This window comes from Pocillopora verrucosa, chromosome 9 (genome assembly GCF_036669915.1).
Source record: "Pocillopora verrucosa isolate sample1 chromosome 9, ASM3666991v2, whole genome shotgun sequence".
Classification (NCBI taxonomy): domain Eukaryota; kingdom Metazoa; phylum Cnidaria; class Anthozoa; order Scleractinia; family Pocilloporidae; genus Pocillopora; species Pocillopora verrucosa.
Window position 1 is genome coordinate 4483039 of NC_089320.1, and position 24130 is coordinate 4507168.

Here is a 24130-nt window from a genome sequence, read left to right on the forward strand (position 1 = left end):
CCGTCCATTCTATTCTATTCTCCGTTACGATCCGAAGTACCGTATGTTTATTGGCAAAATTTGCATATTCAGGGACCTCCTTTGAGCTTTTCAAATTTCCTCGATCCGTACGCTTGATTTTGGGTGTCCACGCGCAAGAACCAAGCTTTGCAATCTTCAATTCGCCCTTTGATCGTAGAAAAAACTCCAATAAGGATAATTTCCCAAAACCGTCGATTAATCCTCCAATTTTATGAAAGACATCCTCCCTTATTACAAATGGACCTTGCACCATACTGCAGGTTTGCACAAGCACGTCAGTTGTCCCAGTTTCACTGTCGGAGTCAAGCCTGAGAGACTTTTGTAGCGTGAGGTTTTTTACAGGGCCTGTATTCCTAATGTGAACGCTCCACATTTTTTTCACAAAACGACACCAAGATTGATCCACATGAAATTTCCAGAGGCTTTCATTTCATGGCCTTCCTGTTGTTGCATACAAGTTGCACCATGAAATTGTTTCCTTGAACGAAGAAAATCACTCAACATCCTGAAAAGGGCAAAATCAACAGGTAGAGAGTATTGTTATTTACCACACTGGAATAAGACAGATCCGAATGAATGACAGCCATTGAATCTCTCCGAGAGAGCAACGCATTTGAATTAGAAACGTTAAACTTTACTGAGTTCGAAATCCTGAGTATTTGCGTTTCCATTTCAGAGTCGCTGCGTTTGACATTTTCTCTCCCGTTCAAGTTCAAACCAACAAAACAGAAATAACAAAGATACGAACACAGAATCAGAAACGGCAAACATAAATATTTTCGCTTCCATCCCATTGTGCAAGAAGCTCACTTATTTGGGATCAAAAATATTCGATGACAATTATTTTTGTCACTGTTATAAAGTCGTAAAGAAATAAAAAAATTGTATCCTCGATTGAACCATGTTTATTATATATATGTGGTAGTCTTGAAGCGTCAGAATCCATATACAAGTAATTTGATATAAAACAGATAAATCAAAATCAAGCCACAAAATCAAGGTGTGTCCTGTACAAACGAAACCGCAAACGCGTGACCAAAGTTTACATCAAGAAATTGATTAACAATAAAGTTGACTGTTCGTAACAGTCACAATTTGGTACTATTGGTGCAATCTCCCAGCTTTCAACAATTTAAGGCGGCGAAATACGAGATACAAAAACCCTCAACTTGTCGCGCAACATGACCAAATTTGCTGCGTGACAAGTTCTGAGTTTAATGAAAAACGAGCCACAAAGCCAAAATTTGTTGCTCAAAGTAGACCCGCGCTCTACTTTTCGCAACAAATTTCTTGATCATCAGTTGATCATGTACGGTGAAAAACGGGAAACATCGACCAAAACTTGCAACGAAATAATGTTGCGCAACAAGTTGAGGGTTTTTATATCTCGTATTTCGCCGTCTTTAGAGCTGTTGGAAACTGTACGGTACGTAAATTATTCTCAATTTGATTGACACTTCTTAGGGATTTCGTTTATTTATACATAACTAAGCAAACCTGTATGCAGCCGTATTTTATCGTCCCAGACATGCCATTGTTCCACGTGAATACAACGGAACGTTGAGTGTGTTTCCTTCTAATAAGCCGAGAGTTGTGAGTGGGAGTCAACCGAAGCGAAGTAGCAAAATTGTTGAATCAAGCGAATAAATCGTGAGTTTATAAGGAAGCGTAGTGCAGCTTCGACACAGTGGCGACCCTGACAGGACAGCGTTGGAAATCATGGACAAACGAATTGCCGAACTTGGGGGCAAAGTGAAGACGTTGAATTTGCGTTTGAAGAAGACAGGAGATGTCTTAAAGAAAGATGATCGAGCGGCTTTTGAGAGACACAAAGTTTCCGTTGAGGCCCTAGTGAGGCACAATTTCGGCACAGCCCCATACTACATTACGCATTCAGTTCTTGAATAGGGAAAACAATAACAAAAACAATACGTTGCCATTAAGAAAACAGATTTGTTTAACAACAGTATGGCGTTGTGCGGAAATTTCCCCCCCCTGGTGACTACAGTAGTCAAGTAAAAGGAATCCATTGAGGAACAGAAGTTCACCAACGGCGAGGACGATGAGGCAGTACAAGAATGGGCCGACGAAATCGAGAGGGTTGTTAACGAAGGAGATGCCTATATACGCGAATTGGCAGAACGAATTGAACAATTCGACCGTAATCTAAAACATGCAACCGTGCTCTACGAGCACAAAGGAGAAGTCAAACTAGAGAAAGATAAATTGTTGCAGCAACAAGTAGCTATTAATCAAGCACACGCGGAGGAATTGGAATTTGAGAAGAGGAAGTTGGAGCTAAAACAAGCTTAAACGGAACCGCTGGAAAATGTGCACGTGCAAATGGCTAGCAACGTGGTGAGAATGCTCAAGCTCGTGATCACAAAATTTGACAGAACACTGCAAGATTGGCTTCGTCTTTGGGGAAAGTTCGAAAGTGAAATTGATGAATCTAGTGCCCCTGAAGTCACAAAGTTCTCCTATTTGGAAGAATTAGTGAATTTGAAGGTGCGAAATCTCATCGACGGTCTTCCGAGGTTGAGAAGGCACCAGCGAAGGTAACAAGTAAAGAATTCTACATGCCCACCGAGCGGTAATACGCGAGAATGCAGAATCAACCAAGCTACGAGTGGTATATGACGCCTCGGCCCGTGCGTATGACGGTGTGCCATCTTTGAATGAGTGTTTACACACTGGTCCCCCACTACAGAATGAACTTTGCAATGTTATTGTCCGCAACAGATTCCATCCTATTGCAGTAGCCGGAGATATGCACAAGGCCTTCCTACACTGAGACACGTGTCAAGGAAGCTGAACGTGACGCACTGAGATTCCACTGGATTAAAGACAAATCGACTGAAGAACTGGAAGTGCTAAGGTTTGCGAGAGTGGTGATTGCTCTTGCTCCTTCTCCTTTCCTACTCAATGCCGTGATACAACAACACCTGGAAAGTGTGCTGTCCGAGTACCCAAGGACTTTACAAGAAATCAAGAACAGTTTGTATGTAGATCATTTGATTACAGGAGATACTACTCTGGAAGGTGCGCAACAGCTCAAACATCATGCGGTAAGGATCTTTAATCGTGCAAAGTTCACTTTGCACAAATGGCACTCAAACATGTCAGAACCAGAAGGCGACTGTACCGATGACGAACCTTCATTTGCTAAACAGCAGCTTGGTGCATCATCAGTTCGTGGAGAGAGCAAACTACTGGGACTCAAATGGGACAAAGTGGATGACACTTTACATGTTTCACTCCCATCTCAGCCTGCTAAATTGACCAAACGGGGCATCTTCGCCAACTTAGCGAAGATTTATGACTCCTTAGGACTTGTGTCGCCTGTAATGTTGGAGGGGAAAAAAATCTATCGAGAAGCCAATGAGATGAAGTTGAGCTGAGATACCCCACTTCCCGAGGGGATTGCGAAATGGTGGCTAAAATGGAAGAGGAAATGCACCGGATGATGTGTACTTTCCTTGCAGTCTTGTTCAGTACCAGGAACCGATCGACAACATTAAACTTCATACATTTGGTGATGCAAGTATTCACGGTGTGTGTGCTGCTGTGCATGCTGAGGTTATGCAAGCACCATGGTGAGGAGGACACTTCAAAAGACTCATTGGCTTATTTAAGTCTTCATTCTACAAGTCTGAGGGTAAGGGTCCACTAAGCTGGGACGAGCTCTGCGAGGTAGTCCTTGACATCGAAGTGTCGCTGAACCATCGACCTCTTAGTCACGTGGAGGATGACCCGCAATTCCCTACACTAACACGCAGCTCCTTACTGTTTCTAAATGCTAACATTTTACCTGAGCTCGAGCCACATCGTCTCGAAGAACGAGACTTGAGATTGAAATTCTTGAAAGCTACCAAAGATACAATGTGGCGTCGTTAGACCACGGAATACCTTAGAGCTTTGAGAGAGAGACATCAACTTAAACATAACACCAAACTTAACAGCTTGTCCGTAGGAGATGTTGTTATCATTAAGTCGGATGAGTGAGACCGAAATCAGTGGCCCATGTGGGTAATAGAAGAATTATTCACTGGACGAGATGGTGTTGTTAGGGCAGCGAAATTAAGAGCAGGCAGAGGATTCATGGAACGCCCAATCCAACATCTCTACGGCAAAGTGGCTGACGAAAGTCAAGGAGGATGAGAAGTTCCACTCATTCTCGAGTGATCAATCCTTTACTTCTCGCTTTAATGTGCGTAGAGCGCCATCGTGGGGAGGACACTTCGAAAGACTTATTGGCTTATTCAAGTCTTCATTCTAAACGTCTATGGGTCAGGTCTACTAAGCTGGGACGACCTCTGCGAGGTAGTCCTTGACATCGAAGTGTCGCTTAACCATCGACCTCTTAGTTACGTGGAGGATGACCCGCAATTCCCTACACTAACACCTAACTCCTTACTGTTTCTGAATGCTAACATTTTACCTGAGCTAGAGCCACATCGTCTCGAAGACCGCGACTTGAGGAAACGTGCGAAATTCCTGAAAGCTACCAAGGAACGTAACTACGATAACAGTACGAATGGTATTAATTTCACGATCAGAAAGGCGAATCTTACGTTTGTTTTCATTGAAGTTGTACGAATATTCTTTTTTAATAAATACATGATCCAAAATCCTTTGTTTTTTGTTTATGATGTTATCACGTTATCCATTGTTTCCGCAATTGTCTCGTGGGCTAATTTCTACGTAAAGTTGATGTCTTCATCAAAAGCTGCCGTGAATAGCTTCGATGAATATAACGTCTTTGAGAAAGCTGCTCAGTTATCCGTTCTTGTATATGATAATAAGCTTAATGATAGAAATAATGAAGCATTTTCAACAAATACAGTCTGTAACTGTAGATCTCGATACGACAAATTTGTTTATTTTAATCGCCCTCGTACACATGGTATTCATGTTTGTGATCGTGAGCCCAGCAGAATACCAAAGAAAAGAATTTCACGTATTTTGGAGAGAAATTGGAGAAATCCAGGAAGGTGAGACGTTTACTTCGAACCTACATCAGAAAAAGCATACTGAAGTCTTCCCGAATGCATCTTTTTACAAGTAAAGCTCGTGAAAAATATATGCATATGGAATCAGATGCGAGAATAAAGGAAGAACGAAATATCCCTCTTCTGCAGTCAGGAGATAATATCGAAAGTCTAACAAGTACAGGATACTGAAAATGCAGAACCAATATCCACATCTAATAAAAAGTCCAAAGCTAAAGCAGTCGAATGCATAGAGGTCTAATTCAGTACTAAATGTTTATAAATATCTGAATCACAGGGTAAATCACTTTAAGTCCAATCTGTCTGGGGATATAGAAACAAACCCTGGTCCTGTTATTAATTCTTCTAAAACAATTCAAGCTCCTTTCAGTCAGGACAATGTGGCAATGTTTGGGTCAAATGCTGGTACACAGTGTATAGGGGGGAATGGTATTGTATCCTCAATGGAAAGTAAATATCATGAACATTAGTAATGAATTGTATTTTGGTCTATCTAGTCTATCCAGGCAATCCTAGTTACTGTTAACAGAAGTACCTAAAATGATGAGAGTGTTTAATATTAATTATCAGCTTTAATATAGTCCAAGCTATACTGGTACTATACATGGTACTTGTGAAGTACAAGATTTCAATTATTGTATGTCATTTGCTAATGCTATGCAGGCTTTGCTAGGACAAAATTATAATTCCTTTTTTTAACAATCCTTGGTACTACAGTAGGTTTTTACTGTAATGGTGATGGTAAGTTTAAGATAATTGATTCTTATGGTAGAGATTCATATGGTTTGCCCCATCCTCAAGGAACTTGTGTACTGTTAGAAGTTAACACCTTAAATGAGCTGATAAACTATTTTCAAGGTCTTTATCAAAATCCAAATGTTTTATTTGAACTCAAAGATGTACATATCAATGAAAAATAATGTCACATGACAGATATTTCTGATCAACAGTTGTCAGCTGTCCCCCTCAAAGCAAATCATGCACATGCTGAAATTACAACCATTCATATTCCCTTGTTATGCTGTTGTACCACATCTTTTTATGACATTTGTTTTTCCATTATCAAATATTGTGGGTATTGCCATTGCAAAGACTCTAGATGGAACACTGACCATGCATACAAACTTTACAAATAAAAACTCAGTGGCGATAACCATCCACTGAATATCAACAATTTCCCAAGGACAATTCAAATGTATGATGCAGATATTAATATTACCTTTAATTTAGAGAAACAAGGAATACTATGCTGTACATCTCTTGGTAGCAAATTATTGCTTCATAAGTTAATCACAGATAATACTATAGATAATACTGGGTTTTTAATGTGAATTTAAATTATTGCTTCAGCTGTTCTTTTCAGCATAATAATATGAAAATAAAACCAAAATTGTTGAGTACTATATTACAAGATTCAGTCCCAGATTAAAAGATTCAGTCCTAATGGCACACTTGATATATTTGAAAAAATGAATGACATAGAGTTTTCTTATTCAGTCATAAGTGGATATTGTGAAAAAACATTTCCAGAGTAAAGATGTAGAATATTGTATTAAATTTATATGTTGTTCAACTAATTTGTCAAATGCTGGAAGACAAAAGGCAATGGCAAAACAGCCTTATAGTCAGAAAGAACTACATGCAAACAGGAAAAAAGAAAGCTATACACAAATGGAACCTGCCATGAGAAAAAACTTTTGTCTGATAAAACAATATGGTACAAGTCACTGGATCCTAAAGGAAAAGAAAAGCTTTTGTCCAAATCAGCAGATTGGTATAAATCCCTTGGTTCTGCAGAAAAACAATATCTTTAGTCTAGCAGAGCAAGTTGGTATAAATCACTGGATACTGCACAAAAACAAAATAGAGCTGTATGGTTTAACTTGCTCAATTCTGCACAAAAACGAAAAAAAAAGCAGGATGGTATAAGTCATTGAATCCTGATATAAAATACTGGATCCTGCAGACAAAGATAAGATTATATCACAAGTCCAATCTAATAAGGAAGGCCATAGAAACTCAGGTTAACATGATTTAGATCATAGAATCACAGCTTTTCAAAGTAAGATTAGGGAAGGTTCATGTTATATTTGCTCTGTTTGTAACAGAATACAATACAGAAAAACTTTTATCCAGTTAAAAAAACAAATGTACAACACTCAGCAAGAACTATTTACTGAGTTGTATACTCATGATTCCTTACCGTCTTGGAATGACCTATCACCTGGTGACAACCTCTTTTGAAATAGGTGTATGCCCTTGGCCAGACTTGAGCTCACTATTTCACTACACTTGATCTCAAGGATCCTGTACCATCCAGGTATCCCAGTTACCCTGCTCACAGGGTCTAGTTTATATCAAATTTTCGCGTGAATATTCACAACACCAAAATTAATAACTTCGGAAGCGAAAGACTTATCTGGAGGTTTGAGCAGTTTCATAATGGTTCTTAAATTATTGTCATTAGAATCTGTTGTATTAGCTCGCAGGAGAAACGCGGTTGATGCTATTCCCTTGGTAACCGCCCTATATCCGATTTCTGTTGCGCGGGCTCAATCAACGTTCTTAACGGCTTCTGAAAAAGCGCGCCAAGTAATAGGTTATTGTTGTCTTGTTTCGCTCTCAAGAGATTTCAGCGGCCAATACTACCCACCGCTCCAAGGTTAACTTGTACGTTAGGAGGGCATTCAAATCTGGGTTCATACAGAGTGATTTAATAGGAGTATTCTGAGTTTCAGGTAGGTTCTTGTCACAATAATTCAGTATCGACCGATCGAAGGAAGCTTGTATCAATAAGATGAGGTCCAAGAAACTGAATCCTGCTTGATCGAACTTAACCCTCATTGGAAACATGCTGATAACAAAGATGTTAGAAAGAAGTGCTCTTCAGGAACTGATTGAACCCTGTTCATACTCTACTAATTGCAGGACTTACAAATTTAATTTCAGTTGCAGAGCTCTAGGTTAGGATAAATTTTAAGTGATTGGAACCGAATTATGTACTTGAAGGCTTCAATTTGCAACAAAATTAAGCTATTTTTGCATGATTCAACATTGCGCATTCCCCCTCACCTTTCAATCATGTTTGTGAACAGAGAAGTACTGGATTGCTCAGCCAGAGAAGAGATCATAATATTGGAAAGAACTAGGGGTTGCAATTGGCATGCAATTAATTCATTGATGTACAACAACTGCTTTGTTGTAGATTGTTAAAGTCAATGAATGTTATGGGGTATGATCAGGGAATGATATATGTAAATAATATGCAAAGAAAGAGATATTTAGGTAAAAATTGAAAGTTGTCAATACAGTAAATGTTGATATCGTTGTTTATTGATAATTTGATGTATATTCTGCAATCATTAGATTATATATGAACAAGGTTCAATCAGTTCCTGAAGAGCACTTCCTTCTAAAAGCTTTGTCAACAGCATGTTCCCAATGAAGGGTAAGTCCAACCAAGCAGGATTCAGTTTCTTGGACCTCATCTTATTGATGCGAGATTCCGTCGATCGGTCGACACTGAATTATTGTAACGAGAACCCACCTGACACTCCGAATATTCCTATTGAATCACTCTGTATGAGCCCAGATTTGAATGCCCTCCAAACGTACAAGTTAGCCTTAGAGCGTAAAGCAGTATTGGCCGCTGAAATCTCCTTCCTCATATGAGATCGAAACCAGGCAACGACAACATGCTATTCGGCGCCCTTTTCCGAAAGCCTTTAAATCGAGAACAATACATGGGCGCGCGTGGATTTAAGAATTTTTTCCATGCTTAGCGTGCGTATATCGAGTGATGGATGCACGCGGAAAGTTTGGAGAGCACGAAAAATGCGTAAGAGTAGCTCGAGGCGCAGCCGAGAGCAACCCTTGCTTTTTGAGTGCTCTATACACACAGTTAAAAAGCATGGGCAAATTCTTTTATAACAGAGCGACAACAAGGATCTGCGCGAAGAAGCCTTTTATTGTGATAAAGTGCAAAATTCTCACAACGCGCAAAAAAAGTAAACAAACGTCCCTATCGGCTGGTAAAAAACACGCCACATTTTATGCTTTGGTTTGAGCGAGAACATTTGAGCCAGTTAACCGATAACTGTGAATGAAAAGTTCAAATATGCTCGAAAAATGGAGAAAATCAAAGCCAAATGAACTCAAGCGTCACTTAAATATGATTTCAAAGACCGAAACTACTCGCGAGTTTTTTTCGGCTTTATATTTTTGTTGCTTTTTGGATGAGGACCTGAAAGGTCAATGCCGATAGAAGAATAGGGCAGCCCTTCGCTGGTTTCTTCCATATTTCAAAGAGAAGGAAAACTGCACTGCAGCTTAACAGGACGGAAACTCTGAATCCAGGTAAAAATAATGCTCACGTCTCTTATTTACGCACGGGCGTGCGTAAATAAAAATTTTGTTCATAGCGGCTCAATAGGACTTATGCAGGGCAAGCACGCGCGCTATGTTATAATTGGAATTTCTCTTCGAGTGTAACACAAGAAGAGAAATTTCATATCTACAGGCAACCATGTATTATTTTGTTTATCATATATAAACACAATAGCTCTCTACTGAGGAGAAAAGCCGACTTCATTAATGAATGAAAATAAATAAATCGACAATCCCCGAATAAAAATCGTAGAGTACGTTGGCGCGAACTCTTAAGATGGAAAAATGCGTTGAATCATGATTAAAAACAATAATGGTCGTAATTCTCAATTTACAAAACTCTCATTTATTGACTTTGTCCATACCGACAGAAGAAGTATTTTAGGTAAACGGCCAAAATAGGCTAGTGACAAATCTTCCAGTTATCGATTTTCATTCTCAGCTGGCAGAAATGCCAACACCAAAGCCACTAAATACGTAATTTTCGGTTTTTCGTTTAGTATATTGGTTTTCTTCACTTTCTGTCAGCAATATGTACTTTTTACTATTTTAACCGCCATAATTCGAAGATGCTCCGACAAACAATTTGTATTGAGAATCGTAAAGGCTTTGCACACGTGCAAAAAATACGACATTTTTTCACATGTGTTGAACGGCTTTTCTCAGGGCCAGATATCTGTCTAACACCGCAGTTTATGCGATGAAGACGTTTATTTAGCCCGCGCGACCGAATATTTTCGGGATATAGGGCGGTTACCAAGGACATAACATCGTTTCCCTTGCTGGCTAGCACGACACATTCCAATGACAGAAATTTAAGGACTATTTTGGAACTGCTCAAGCCTCCAGATAAGTCTATCGCTTCCAAAGTTATTAATTTTGGTGTTGTGAATGTTCACATGAAAATTTAATGTAAATTATCGCGGCTACGACATCATATTTTGTTTTCCCAGCGAATCGTTTACGTAACTACTCCACCGCTGTATTGTAGCAAAGTTTTATCAGACTTCATCTGATAATTTGGTCCATAATTTTCAAAGTTACCAGCAGTAGAAGTTGACTTAATAAAATTTTGGTCATAAGAGGTTCTGCCTCTTTTCTAATGAATTCTGAAATTGCGACTCTTTTCATAAGATCTGCAATTAAATATTCTTTTCAGAAGAAACTTCTACTTCTTTGCTTGCCAGAAAGAGTCCTTGTTTTTGAGGAAAAGAATTCCGGATTCTTGTGACAAGAGTTTCGGAAATTGCGATTTTGTTCGTAAGATTTGCGATTAGATATTCTTTCCAAAAGAACTCTCTGCTTCATTGCCTGCGGGAAAGAATTCCCGATTCTTGTAGCAAGAGTTTCTGAAATTGCAATTCTATCCATGAGGTTTGCAATTAAACATTCTTTCCAGAAGAACTCTCTACTTCATTGCCTGCTGAAAAGAATTCTCGTTCTTGAGACAAGAGTTTCTGAAATAGAAAGATTCTTCTCAAGATATTCAGACGTAATGCATTCTTACCAGAAGAATTCTCTTCTATTCATTCTTGTTTCAAGAACCTCGATTCTCCTTGAAAGAATCGCAATGAAATGATTATTTTGATAAGAATTTTGGTTCTTAGGAGGAGAATAAGCTATTTAGGGAATTTAGAATGGTGTTCCTCATGTTGTTGTGAATCATATCAAACTCATGGGGTACAAATAGCTTTAACATGAATATAGTGACCACGCCCACTTCAACGCCCCACTCAAATCGAGTGTAATTTTCGAACATTTTACCATCGTGCGGATTCTCTACGGAAAAAGCACTCAATGTACCTCTGAAATATTAAACTACAATATTGTGGCTTTCTATTTCGCTAATTTTCTAACTTGAAGGTAAAGCTTTTCCCTCGTCATTTTAACCTTTTCTCCGAGCGGTTGCGTGAAATTAACAAGGCGTTTTTGTTCAAAACACAACCGAGCGAAGCGTCTCGGGTTATATCCCTTTTACGCAAGCGCAATTTAAAAATGTACCGCCAGAATCGAAAAGAGGAACAAATTTCCTTTGTTTTGATATGTAAAGTGTCGAACAAAAAGCAGATTTACCCTCGTCAAATGGCGTTTCTACACTAACAAATTTATTCAGTTGGCCAAAAAGTGATTACAAATGGGAAAAAAGGTAGAGGCCCAGCTAAGAAGAAGTTTAATGACTATTCCAAGCACCATCAAAAGAGTAGTAGTTGCCAAACTACACTCTCCTTTCTTGGGCTGTACAATTTTGTTGCAACCAAAATTGAAGTCCTCAACACTGAGACTAATCAATATTAAACTTTCAATCTTGTTGGAGAGGGAGAGCTGCCATTTACAGAGTCTGACCCAAAGGCCCTTAATAATGATGACATTGATAACATAAATATGTGGCTCTACCTCAAAGATAAATTCATTATTTCAAATGAGGCCTGGCATGAAATTGCCATTAAGGCTAATGATCTCCCCAATATATATTCCATCAAGAAGCAAATTAATGAGCTAAACAGTAAATGGAACTTGAAACCAACACCAGGAGATGCTGAAGGTGTTCGGTTAGGATTTGCAGAAAGCTTGCAAGAGCACATTGTTAGGCTTCAGAAGAATGGAGAAATCAATGATGGAGAAACTATTAAGATCAAGCTTAGTGGTGATGCTACAAATATTTGAAAGGGGCTTACAGTTGTCAACTTCACTTTTACTATTCTCCATGAAAAGGATGTGGCAATGGGTGTGAAGGGAAATTATATACTTGCTGTTATAAAAACTACAGAGACATATGATAATCTGAGAGACAGCCTAGCAGACCTTCAAATGGAAATGTCAAACTTAAAGGAGATAAGTGCAAATAATTGCACCTATAAAATTGAATACTTTTTAGATGGAGATTTGAAATTTTTTGGCAGGCAATGAAGTAGAAAGTTCTTCTGGAGAGAATCTTTAATTGGAAATCTTATAAACATCATCGCAGTTTCAGAAACTCTTGCCACAAGAATCGGGAATTCTTTTTCTCAAGAACGAGAATTATTTTTGGCAGGTAATGAAGTACAAGGTTCTTTGGAAATAATGTTTCATTGCAAATCTTATGAAAATAGTCGCAATTATAGAACTCAGTAGATAAGAGGCAAAATCTCTTAAAACTAAAATTTTACTAAGTTAACTTTTATAGGTAGTAACTTTGATAATTATAGACCTAATTGTCTGATAAAGTCTGTTAAGCTTTGCTACATTACAACCGTGCGGTAGGTGCATGAACGATTCCCTGGGAAAACGAAAAATAATCGTAGCCGCGATAATTTACTCCAAATTACTCTTAAGTTCAATTCTTTTGAACAGAAATTAAATTCTTTCTGAAAGGTTCATGTCTTTTCAGAAAAGAATTTATCATTTCAGATTCTTCTTGTGTGAAGAATCATTCTTGCTGATTAAGTCTTTGTGCTCTTCTGAGGTCTGAATATTCTATTGAGAAGAATCTTATGCCTTTACTGGGTTTTGTTGAGTTATTGAAATGATTGACTTTCCTCTAACACAGTAAATTACTCTGAAAAGAATCTCAATTTATTTGGTTTATTTTTTAGCATACAATCAACATAACATAAAATTAACTCACGTATTTATAATGTATGCATCAACTATACCAGCATTTGCTATATCAAAAAAGTTCACTGTCATATCACTTTCAAATCATACCCCATTTCCTTAAATCTATTTTTTCAACATACAATTCACTTAAAATATAATTAACTTATCATATCCAACTCTTTCCCCAGCGCGACGAACATTTGTTTTTCTCGGTTCCAGGTGTACGCGACCACTCACCCTAAGTAATGCGCATGCTCTCCGTTGCGAATTTTCAAAATGGCGGACAGGTCAAAGAGGGAAATAAAGAAGCAAAGCGATTTTACAATAAATACTTAACACACACCCCCGTTAGAAAGGCGAATCCACGATAGAAAGATACAAAACTGAGGGAGGTTGACAAAATCAACAAGAGAGGTTGAAAATTCATTACGTTGGCTATAGCACATGCTTCGATGAATGGACACCCTTCAGGGCCGATAGAGGATCTGGATATTTTCCGTTTGTTCGCAGCGAAAAGCTGTTCATTCCCTCGGAAAACTCTCTGGAGGATAGAAAAGAATCGTTCCATGACCAACTTGTTCGTGAAATAAAGAAAAAGCTTTGGTCTGGACGGCGAGAGGACCCTGATATAAACATAGACCTTAATGTTGACCAAGATATTTTCATGGAAGGTCTTGGGAGTGTTTTGACCGGCGTTCTTCAATGAGGGAAGATGGTTTACCAGTTGGAGTCAAATAGGGTGCCTGATTCATATCTGTGGCTGAAGTGGGATGAAAGAATTTTAAATGTAGCTGGAGATTTTGCCTATGTAATTCCAGGAACTATTAAGTATTGGCTGGGACAAAGAAGTCCAATCATTGAATACAAGTTCATCGTTGTAGGTGTTCTTAACCCTTTCATAACCTGCTGCCTCCAGGAACTGAATCCTGTTTTTCTTCAGAAACAGTTGTTTGAGGGCATCAACCCCTTTGTGATATGTGGATCTAAAGAAATCTTTAGAAGCTCTACTATTGAATTTTTCCAAGCCTTGCTGTGTGTAATATGCTATGTTCTGATAAAGTTACAGGAACTCAGGAACATGATAACATAGTGCATGCATGTAGGGAGTGACATCTTTTGCTTGGTAAACTTTGAGAAAGTGCTCAAACCATGATTTGATATTTCTTTGCAGTTCAAGAATACCCTCTTCAGATGTAAAATCTAGCTTCAAATCACCAATTATGTCCATAAATTTAGCCCAGATCACTTGTATGTCTTTGTTTTGACTGCAATGAGGGACAAGCATAGGTCGGAATGTTTATATTCTGGAAGAGTTCCAACTTTTCTGGTTCAGTAAGATCTCTATATTCCAGCTTTTTGCTCTCTTTGTTGATTCTAAAATTAAAAGTGATTCCCATACTTTTGATAAATTCTTCATAACATGCCATGTATATATTTATCCCTTGGGAATCCATCAGAGGTTTTTTTTTCTCAATAGCATCACTTCTTCTCAGCTCTCTTATGAACAAGTCAATCAAAACATCTGAAATCCTCAGAAAAAAATGTAATGTATCTATGATGACATGGTCCATAGATGTAAAATCAAATAATGGTTGCGCCTTACAGTTTAATTTCTTTCCAGTGGAAAACCTCGATTTTTTGGTGACAGTTTTAGCACCAAATTTGGAGTCATTAATTGACCATGTTTTGCTTGTGTCCCACCGTTGCTCCCTGGGACACTTGCACCACACACAAGCAGACTTTATCAGACAATTAGGTCTATAATTATCAAAGTTACTACCTATAAAAGTTAACTTAGTAAAATTTTAGTTTTAAGAGATTTTGCCTCTTATCTAATGAGTTCTATAATTGCGACTATTTTCATAAGATTTGCAATGAAACATTATTTCTAAAGAACCTTGTACTTCATTGCCTGCCAAAAAGAATTCTCGTTCTTGAGAAAAAGAATTCCCGATTCTTGTGGCAAGAGTTTCTGAAACTGCGATGATGTTTATAAGATTTCCAATTAAAAATTCTCTCCAGAAGAACTTTCTACTTCATTGCCTGCCAAAAACAATTCTCATTCTTCAGAAAAAAGATTCCCGATTCTCATAGCAAGAGTTTCTGAAATTGCAATTCTATTCATAAGATTTACAATTAAACATTCTTTCCAGGAGAACTCTCTACTTCATTGCCTACTAAGGAGAATTCTCGTTCTTGAGAAAAGAATCACAGATACTTGTGGCAAGAGTTTCTGAAATTGGATTTCTTCTCAAGACATTCAAATGTAATGCATTCTTACTAGAATTCTCTTCTATTCAATCTTGTTGCAAGAACCTCGATTCTCCAAATCAAGTTCATTATCTCCGACAAAGACTTCAATTTCAAAAGGATTTGAAAGCAGGAAATTTGCAAATATGATACAAGGTTTTCAATTCCTTCAATGGTAAGCAAGGTACATTTCCCAAATGAGTGGGGCATCCCATGCAAATCCCTGAATAAGCATAAAAAATTTTAAAGCTTTCTTCTGAATTCTTAATCACTGCAACTGTATTAATTCCAATTGTGTTAACAAACAACAATTGTAGTTAAGTTGACAATTTGAAAACACTTCTGCCAGAAGCAGTTCAAATCTCGCGCGCGCGCTACGCAAGTCAGACTTAATTAATTAATTAATTAATTAATTAGTAATGGTAATAGGACTTAGTGGAGTCCAATTCGATCTGTTATCATAGGGGTGTGTGACGATAGGTTTTCGCGCCCAAACTGGACAACTGACTCTTCGCGGACGGAACAACAACAACTGGGGAAAATAACTCTGTAGAGACGACTTGGCAGCGAGAACGGAAACTCGTCACGATTTCCTGGTACACGGAGATCTACTTCGAGCGAGCAGCTCAGGAAATAAAAAACGGAAAAGCAATTAAAAGTTTCTGCTTATCTATGCAAGGCTGGTTTGGAAACCATCGCATGAAAAGAAATTAAAGTTACGAGTATAAACTCAGCTGCTATCTACCATGAAAACCAATGTTTCCAGAAAGACCATTAACACTTATAAAATAAAATAAATGACAAAAGTGCTGACAAGCAGGTGCATATGATGAAAGCGAGTAACAACAAAAATCTATTCAAAAGCTACCGTGGCTTTTATGCATTTTTTGATTTATTAAAATGAAAGGACTTGAAATGGCTAAATGTGAAAGTTTACGAATAAATATGTTCCGAATAACACACACGGGAAAATCAGTAAATTTTCCCGTAACAGGTGATAACAAAATGGGACGACCGCGCAGCTGAAGTCCAATTTGTTTATCATGAGCATTTTAACAAACTGTGCGATAAAAAAAATTACGCAGAGAGAGGATAAAAATACTCCGACAATTTTTTTCCGATTAGTCACGGACTAGTCCCTCAGCAATACAAATAACAAAAGGGTTATTGTTTAAGACTTAATGTGAGAAGTTGAGCCGGAACAATAGACCATTTCTTGATAAGGTCAGAGAATTTTGAAGAGACATGTATGGCCTATTATTCGATGTCATGAACAAACTACCTATCAGTGACTCACGATATTCTAAAGTGTATACTCTATTGTATATTGAAACAATGCATGGAACATCACTTAAAAGGAAATAATTACCAATGGTAAGAAATGGAGATCAAGATGTTCGATGATCAATCAATTAGTTATGTCTGCTAAATAAAGAGCCGTGCAGATCAGGAAGTGATTTTTCAAACAATATACATATTTTAGCCGCCCTCAGCATTAAGCAACTCCCGAAATCACCAAACTTGCGTGTTCTGAGATCGCGAACCATAATGACCGATTCTGACACAACTACCCTGTTGTGATACATTCGTTTTTAATCGATTTTTTCTCAGATTTGTCGTCCCTTCTCCTTTTAAGGTCCCTAATCCGACGCAAACTCGTCGCTGCATTATTCCTAGAATCTAGACTATATCAAAGTTATTTCGTTCAGGGACCCTTTTGACCTGACAAACCTGACCATTCTCCTTTCAGCGCTGGTTGCCGATAGTTCTTGCCGTAATTTGTACTCAACATTTTATCCACATCTTTCACAGTCACGAATTGTTTATTGTTGATGGTGACATTGGACGATCCTTCCATCAGGGCTTGACCTGCCTCATAAAAATCTACATAGCCACGTTGTCTCCAGTGCTGAGACACTGGCAACATTCCCTTCACTGCTTCTTCCAGTTCACTACTGAATAATGCTTTGCCTTCTAAGTCTTCAGGCCCGTCAAAATAAGGGGCTGTATTTACGTCGATGAACGGAGACACAAGAATATGCCCCCTGGGCATGTTCATGAAAGACCAACCTATATAGTATTGATTTTCGAGAACCTTTTCAAGAGCAGTATACGTTGAAGTATTTTTATACACAGAGGCAGCTAATGCAAAATCTACGTCGTATGTCCATGGTATGATCGCTTTACTTCTGAACGTGACAGCCCCTAACAAGGTGCCGTCAACAATTCGGTATTCTAGCCCCAGTTTGTTTAGCCCTCTCACAAAATCGCTCAGCATTTTCCATAAAACAGTGCTGCAACATATCGGTGCAGCTACGCCGGGTAGACCTCGTGGCTCTACGTAGGGTTTCTCCGGGCACATCTTCCAGTTTGCGACACAAGCCATCCATTCTATTCTATTCTCCGTTACGATCCGAAGAACTGTATGTTTATTGGCAAAATTTGCATATTCAGGAACCTCCTTTGAGCCTTTCAAATTTCCTCGATCCGCACGCTTAATTTTGGGTGTCCACGAGCAAGAACCAAGCTTTGCAATCTTCAATTCGCCCTTTGATCGTAGAAAAAACTCCAGTAAGGATAATTTCCCAAAACCGTCGATTAGTCCTCCAATTTTCTGAAACTCATTCTTCCTTATTACAAATGGACCTTGCACTATATTGCAGGTTTGTACAAGCGCGTCAGTTGTCCCAGTTTCATTGTCGGAGTCAAGCCAGAGAGACTTTTGTAGCGTGAGGTTTTTTACAGGGCCTGTATTCCTAATGTGAACGCTCCACATTTTTTTCACAAAACGACACCAAGATTGATCCAACGTGAAATTTCCAGAGGCTTTCATTTCATGGCTTTCCTGTTGTTGCATACAAGTTGCACCATGAAATTGTTTCCTTGAACGAAGAAAATCACTCAACATCCTCACGGAATGTTTGTCTTTGTCCTCCAGTACACGATCAATTTCCAGCTCTTTGGTTGAAAAGGGCAAAATCAACACGTAGAGAGTATTGTTATTCACCGCACTGGAATAAGACAGATCAGAATGAATGACAGCCACTGAATCTCTCCGAGAGAGCAACGCACTTGAATTAGAAACGTTAGACTTTGCTGAGTAATTAGCAAAAAAAATGCTCGAAATCCTGAGAATTTTCGTTTCCATTTCAGAGTCGTTGCGTTTGATATCTTTTCTCCAGTTGAAGTTAAAACCAACGAAACAAAAATAACAAAGAGACGAACACAGTATCAGGAACGGCAGACATAGATGTTTTCGGTTCCATTCCATTGCGCAAGAAGCTCACTTTTTTGGGATAAAAAATATTCGATAACAATTAATTTTGTTACAATTGTTGATCAAGAAGTTGATCATGCACGGTGAAAAACGGGAAACATCGACCAAAACTTGCAACGAAATAATGTTGCACGACAAGTTGAGGGTTTTTGTACCTCGTATTTTTAGAGCTGTTGGAAACTGTGCCATACGTTAATTATTCTCAATTTGATTGACACTTAGCAAACCTGTATGCAGCACATGTTTTATCGTCCCATATAAGGGCACTGTTCCACATGAATACAACGGAACGTTAAGTGTGTTTCTTTCTAATAAGCTGAGAGTTGTGAGTGGGAGTCATGGGAAGCGTAATGGTAAGTATGAACATATAACTCCCATTTTAATAGATTTACATTGGTTGCCATACAACCAATTTACATTGGTTGAATACCGTATTACTCATAAAATCTTATTGTTAGTATATAAGGCTATCAATGGACTTTCACCAAGTTATATATCCAATTTGCTCAGCTTTTGTACCGGCTCCTACTCTTTGCGTTCTTGTTCGAATAAGTTACTTCAAGTCCCGAGATCTAAGCTTAAGCGGACCACATTTAGTATCTGGGCACCTGGCTCGATTCATGTTCACCGTACTCGAATAGCAATTCGAGTACCATTTCAAACCAACCTCGGTTCAATGAGCTCGAAATGCAGTCAATTCTATTCTAGCTCGATTCAACTATATCGTGCTCGATTAAAAAGACGAGCCCGACGAACTCAATCTGCTCTTATCGACCTCATTTATTTTTATCGAGCTCGGTTTGCCACGTATTCTATTGAGCACGGTTTGCCTCGCATTCTATAGGTTTCATATTGAGCTCGATTTGGTATCGAGCTCGGTTTAATCTTCATTCAGCAAATGAGAGGTAATCTGGTACCAAGACTTGGGAGGGAGCATGGGACGAGCGAGAGTGGTCATGTTTCTGGCAAATTTGTCGAGTTTAGTTCGTGAATTCGGGACTTTTTAGGAGTATGTTTTCAGTCGAATTCGAAAAAAAAGAAGAAGAGTGACAGAAGAAGAGCAAAGAATGATTTACACTAAGGTGAGCATTGGCTCTTTGCGGGAGGGTGTTCCGAGTTGCTGGTTCATAGTTTCTAGTAACATTTTGTTCAGTTTCAAACTTAAGCTCAATCTTGGAGTGTACGTTTCTCGGTTATTTTAAATCTCAGTTGTGTAATAAGAAAGTGTCTCCCTCCATTTTACCAACCCCAAGTTTACCCCACAAAAAAGTATACATAACAACATGCAACAATACACACATTCTATTTTTATTATATAAGCTCAATACACTTTCGTGTTTCTATTTTAATTGGTCTTTTTTAACAAGGAAAAGGAACAGAACTCTAATGAAATATGAAAATCTTTTGGAGAATATGACAAAAAAAAAATTCTGAAAAGTAATATATGTTCATCCCTTGCAATCAAATATTAAGAAGAATAATATTAACTATACTGAACATATGCATTATCAGAGACCATGGTTGATTGACGACATTTCACGAAATTAAGAAAGTGTGGCGGGGCTACTGTAATTGTTAAAAGAAGCTAAAGTACAGTTCAAGCTGTGTTTATCAGTGAGAGAAATGTATTTTTGAATCCAGATTGATTAAATGTTGCTAGATGAAGACAGATTTGCCAATTTTGTGAAAAGTGAGTAATTTTCAGGAATTGGTTTGATAGTTGAGAGCAAAGAGGTTTCCATAATTAACAGGTCTTAAAATGTTCAATCCAGTTATGAATGTGTTAATAGATCCACCAAAAAGCCATTAAACAACTGCAGCAGTTCACTTTTAACAAAATAATCAATGCTTGTTGATCTAACCTTGGTTTTTAAACGCCCTGACCTAGCCCTCTTTATAGACTGCAAAAGCCATATCTTTAATTGGCAGTCATGACAAAAAAACACAAGGAAGACATTTTGGGCGGTACAATTAGACATTATTAAAATGCTAGTTCACTTTTTTTTAACTGAATTGAACATTTTATGACCTGTTCATGAAATTACTACAAGTTGAGGAGGTGAATAATAAATTAACTAATATGAAGTCTGCCATTTTCGTCGTTCTCAATTCCAGGTGCTGTCACAATCCTTCAAAAACAAAATCAATGTATTTACAAATCATCATAGAATTGTTCTGCTAATTATAATTGTAAATCTCTTGTCAGCATGTTTGATTTCAGGAACAAAAGCCAACTGTTACTAGCCTATGTACATAATCCATTTTTGATATTCTTGTTTTTCCTTGACAGACTTTTGATTGAAAGCTTTTCACTGTTGCACGCATGACATAAAGAGTTTAAATTTGTGTTAAATGCTGCAGCATTTATCTGTATCACACTTTTACACTCTGCGTACTCATAATCTTACCGAATTTCTCTTATGTTGAAGGGTCCTTTTTTGCCTTCTTTCTTTTGGCTGTTGTCCTCCTGTCCCTCCTTCTTTTCTTTGTACCTTGTTCTTTTTCTTTAATTTCTCTCTCTCCTTTTATTTCCTCATGTTCTTTTTCTACCACTCCAGCTGGTATTCCTCCATTCCCTCCTTTATCTCCATTTTCCAATTTTTCTTCTTCATTACTTACTCCTTTTTCCTCTTCCTTTTCTTTTTCCTGCTTTTTTTCTTGATCTTCTTCCTTAGTCCCTTCTTCTTTCTCTGCATCTCCCACAGCTTGGCTTTCATCTATGATCATACAGAAAATGTTGAGTTACTTGGTTCTATGTGTTTCTTGTTCACAATTTTTATGTTTAGCTGAAACCCTGAGTTTGTTATTATTCAAACAAAATAATATTTTGTGGGTCACTGTCATATCATGAACTATGTATCACCAGGGGGTGGTAATCGTTCTACAAGCATTTTCATTGGTGCACTAAGAATGCTATTTTTTTTACAGGTTAATGAAAATCAAGGTTTTCTTACCTACTACAGTTGCAGAAAGGTTGTTGTTGTTGTTGGCAGGAAAATTCCCAAAGAAGGACACCTGCAAGTAAAACAAGGGAAGGGAAGTGTGCTGCTCAAAGGAGTCCTGCGTAACTATCATAATTAAAATACACATTGTTCCTTTGTGCATCACACCATCCTTCATTGATTAAATTTACAAATTTTAAAACACTTCATACACTTTATACAGTAAAACTGACTGCTACTATCCATGGAATTGCTTAAACAATAGAACAAGTGACATTGTTTGTGTCAATGCTTGTGAAGAGGGAGGCATGTCTGTCTACCCCAAGTGTCAATGCTCACGAAGACCCTTGTCCCAAGGAGCTTTTCTGTCTACCCCAAGTGTTGTGGCTAACAAAGTGCCTCATCCCAGTGAGCTTTTCTGTCTACCCCAAGTGTCGAGGCTAACAAAGAGCCTTGTCCCAAGGAGCTTTTCTTTCTACCCCAAGTGTCGCGGCTAACAAAGAGCCTCGTCCCAAGGAGCTTTTCCATCTACCCCAAGTGTTGCAGCTAACAAAGAGCCTCATCCCAAGGAGCTTTTCCGTCTACCCCAAGTGTCGCGGCTAACAAAGAGCCTCGTCCCAAGGAGCTTTTCTGTCTACCCCAAGTGTCGCGGCTAACAAAGAGCCTCGTCCCAAGGAGCTTTTCTGTCTACCCCAAGTGTCGCGGCTAACAGAGAGCCTAGTCCCAAGGAGCTTTTCTGTTTACGCCAAGTGTCGAAATCTAAGAAATCAGTAAGCTGGGCTCTGTCTTGTAGCAAAACATTGTATTGGCTGTTGTGTTTATTGCAAATATCCATTTGGAGAATTCCTCAACAGCAGTAAGGAAAAGAGAAAATTGCAATCACTATTGTTTAGTGAAAATGGAAAATTCAAAAGCCATTGAGCACTTCAAGGCCACAGATTCACACCTTGAAGGAAAGAATGGTTTGGACCTTCAAGCAGTCCTATGAGAAGAAGCTCAAAGAGGAAGTAGAGAGGAGAAATGCTGAAGCTCAAGTTCTTGCTATCCCATGAGACACATGACGTCATCCACCAAACTGCCTTGAACAAGACAGCAAATTAATTCCCTTCTTGAAAGTATAAGAAGTAGATAAAGAGTAATAAATTATTCTGTCATAGAAGGAACTGGTCTGGCCTTTGTCAACAGAAATCTGTATGACCAAATTGGCAGAATTCTAGCCCATAGTACCCTGGGTAAAGATAAGTTATTGGCATTTCACTTTTCACATGGAGCTGGAACTACTTAAGATGGCCACCAGTGTCTTGAGGAATGCACATCATGCCCCTTGTTTAGGCTATTCTCTAATTAAACTAATTTTACTATTTAGAGACTGTACAAGGTACATGAACCTTACATTCCCTACCTGTGATTGCAGTGATGAAGTTATCTCCTCTTCTTCCTGTGATAAATTTCAAAAGAAAAAAAGTGTACTTTTTAGTTGAAGAATGAGTGAGGAGGTAGCTGCTGTCTTGACAAGAAAGTATTGGCAAGCTGATGTGAAAGTAAATGTTGTTCATTTGCTCCTAATTTAAGGAAGTACTTACTCCTCCTACATCCAGGATCTCATGACCCTGTAATTGCTCACGGTGGCGCACCACTTGCTGCCTTCTCCATATTATGAAGTGTAGTGGCAGGCCATCAAGAGATCCTGCCCAGTCATAGACTTCCTGCATAATTACAAAGACAAAATATTTGTATCATGTACATGCTGAGTAACAGCTGGAATTGAGGTGGCATTGTTATGGTGGTGGCATAATGCACTCAGGAATCATGACCTAGCCATAAGATAGCAAACAAGGAAAATCCATGAGTGTGTTAGTGAAAGTCATGATCATCTGCTTTTTCCCCTTAGTGAGACTGTACTTAGGGGATTACCAGTGCTTAATTTAGTCAATTGAGTTAATAAACTAGCAGATGGTTATAATTTCAACCTGAATCAGTAGTAATTTCTCCAAAACTGTGACATTCTGGGTACATAAATATGAGTACTCCAATGTACCTGGAATAAAGCATTTGGCCTAAACCACCTGCCAATTTTCTTATTACCACTGAGGCAAAGGATAATTTTTGTGTAGTCCTCGCCTGGTGGAGGAGATGCAACCCTTTTTTTCCTCTTCTGTCTGACCTAACCAAAAAAAAAAATTCAAATATTTCTGAATGTAAACTGGTAAAGGGATTTTTCTAATAACACCCCTCCCCTCCATCTGAAAATTCCAACTGGGAGTAGTTCTCACTGAAATCACCCTTGCTGTTGATTAAACCTGGTTTTCATCTGAATGAACCTCGTGTGAGTGTTTTCAAATTTTAATTATTGTAATTCAGCTGAATTTGACTCACAAAAAACGTAATTTGGCTAGTTGAATCTAAGTTGTGATTTGCGGCTCCTCTAAGTTCTTTTACTTTCCTTTGGAAATTCAATTGAAATAAGTTCCTTTCCTGTTAGGTATGTAAAGGCATGACAAAATGAATAAATGAATGTATTCACATAATTTTCCATAAAAATGATGCCTTAAGGTTATACCTCAGCAGCATCTCCTTCATCTTTACTTTTCTTATCTTTCTTTTTCCTATCTGTCCTCTGTTCTCGCCGGAGGGCAAGTTGTTCCCTGTGTAAACAGCGTAACATG

General features: G+C 38.3%; 1 protein-coding gene, 2 long non-coding RNA genes and 1 pseudogene across 3 annotated transcripts; 2 read left to right on the plus strand and 2 right to left on the minus strand.

Annotated features, from left to right (window-relative positions):
• Positions 1 to 815, minus strand: part of LOC131788336 (uncharacterized) — a 1466-nt pseudogene extending 651 nt beyond the window's left edge.
• Positions 816 to 9129: 8314 nt separating this feature from the next.
• On the plus strand, positions 9130 to 14767 carry LOC131786179 (uncharacterized). The gene is made up of 2 exons (XR_009340347.2): positions 9130 to 9389; positions 13184 to 14767. It is a non-coding gene; the product is annotated as an uncharacterized lncRNA (long non-coding RNA).
• A 2053-nt stretch (positions 14768 to 16820) lies between these two features.
• Positions 16821 to 18702, minus strand: LOC131786178 (uncharacterized). Its single transcript, XM_059103186.2, has one exon. The coding sequence runs from the start codon at positions 18514 to 18516 to the stop codon at positions 16951 to 16953; it is 1566 nt and encodes a 521-aa protein (XP_058959169.2). The 5' UTR covers positions 18517 to 18702; the 3' UTR covers positions 16821 to 16950.
• Positions 18703 to 20005: 1303 nt separating this feature from the next.
• On the plus strand, positions 20006 to 23433 carry LOC131795045 (uncharacterized). The gene is made up of 2 exons (XR_010718638.1): positions 20006 to 20212; positions 21451 to 23433. It is a non-coding gene; the product is annotated as an uncharacterized lncRNA (long non-coding RNA).
• Positions 23434 to 24130: the final 697 nt, after the last annotated feature.

Excerpts from the sequence above, each read along its gene's own strand:
- LOC131786178 (XM_059103186.2), bottom strand. The coding sequence starts at position 18,516 with ATGGAATGGAACCGAAAACATCTATGTCTGCCGTTCCTGATACTGTGT.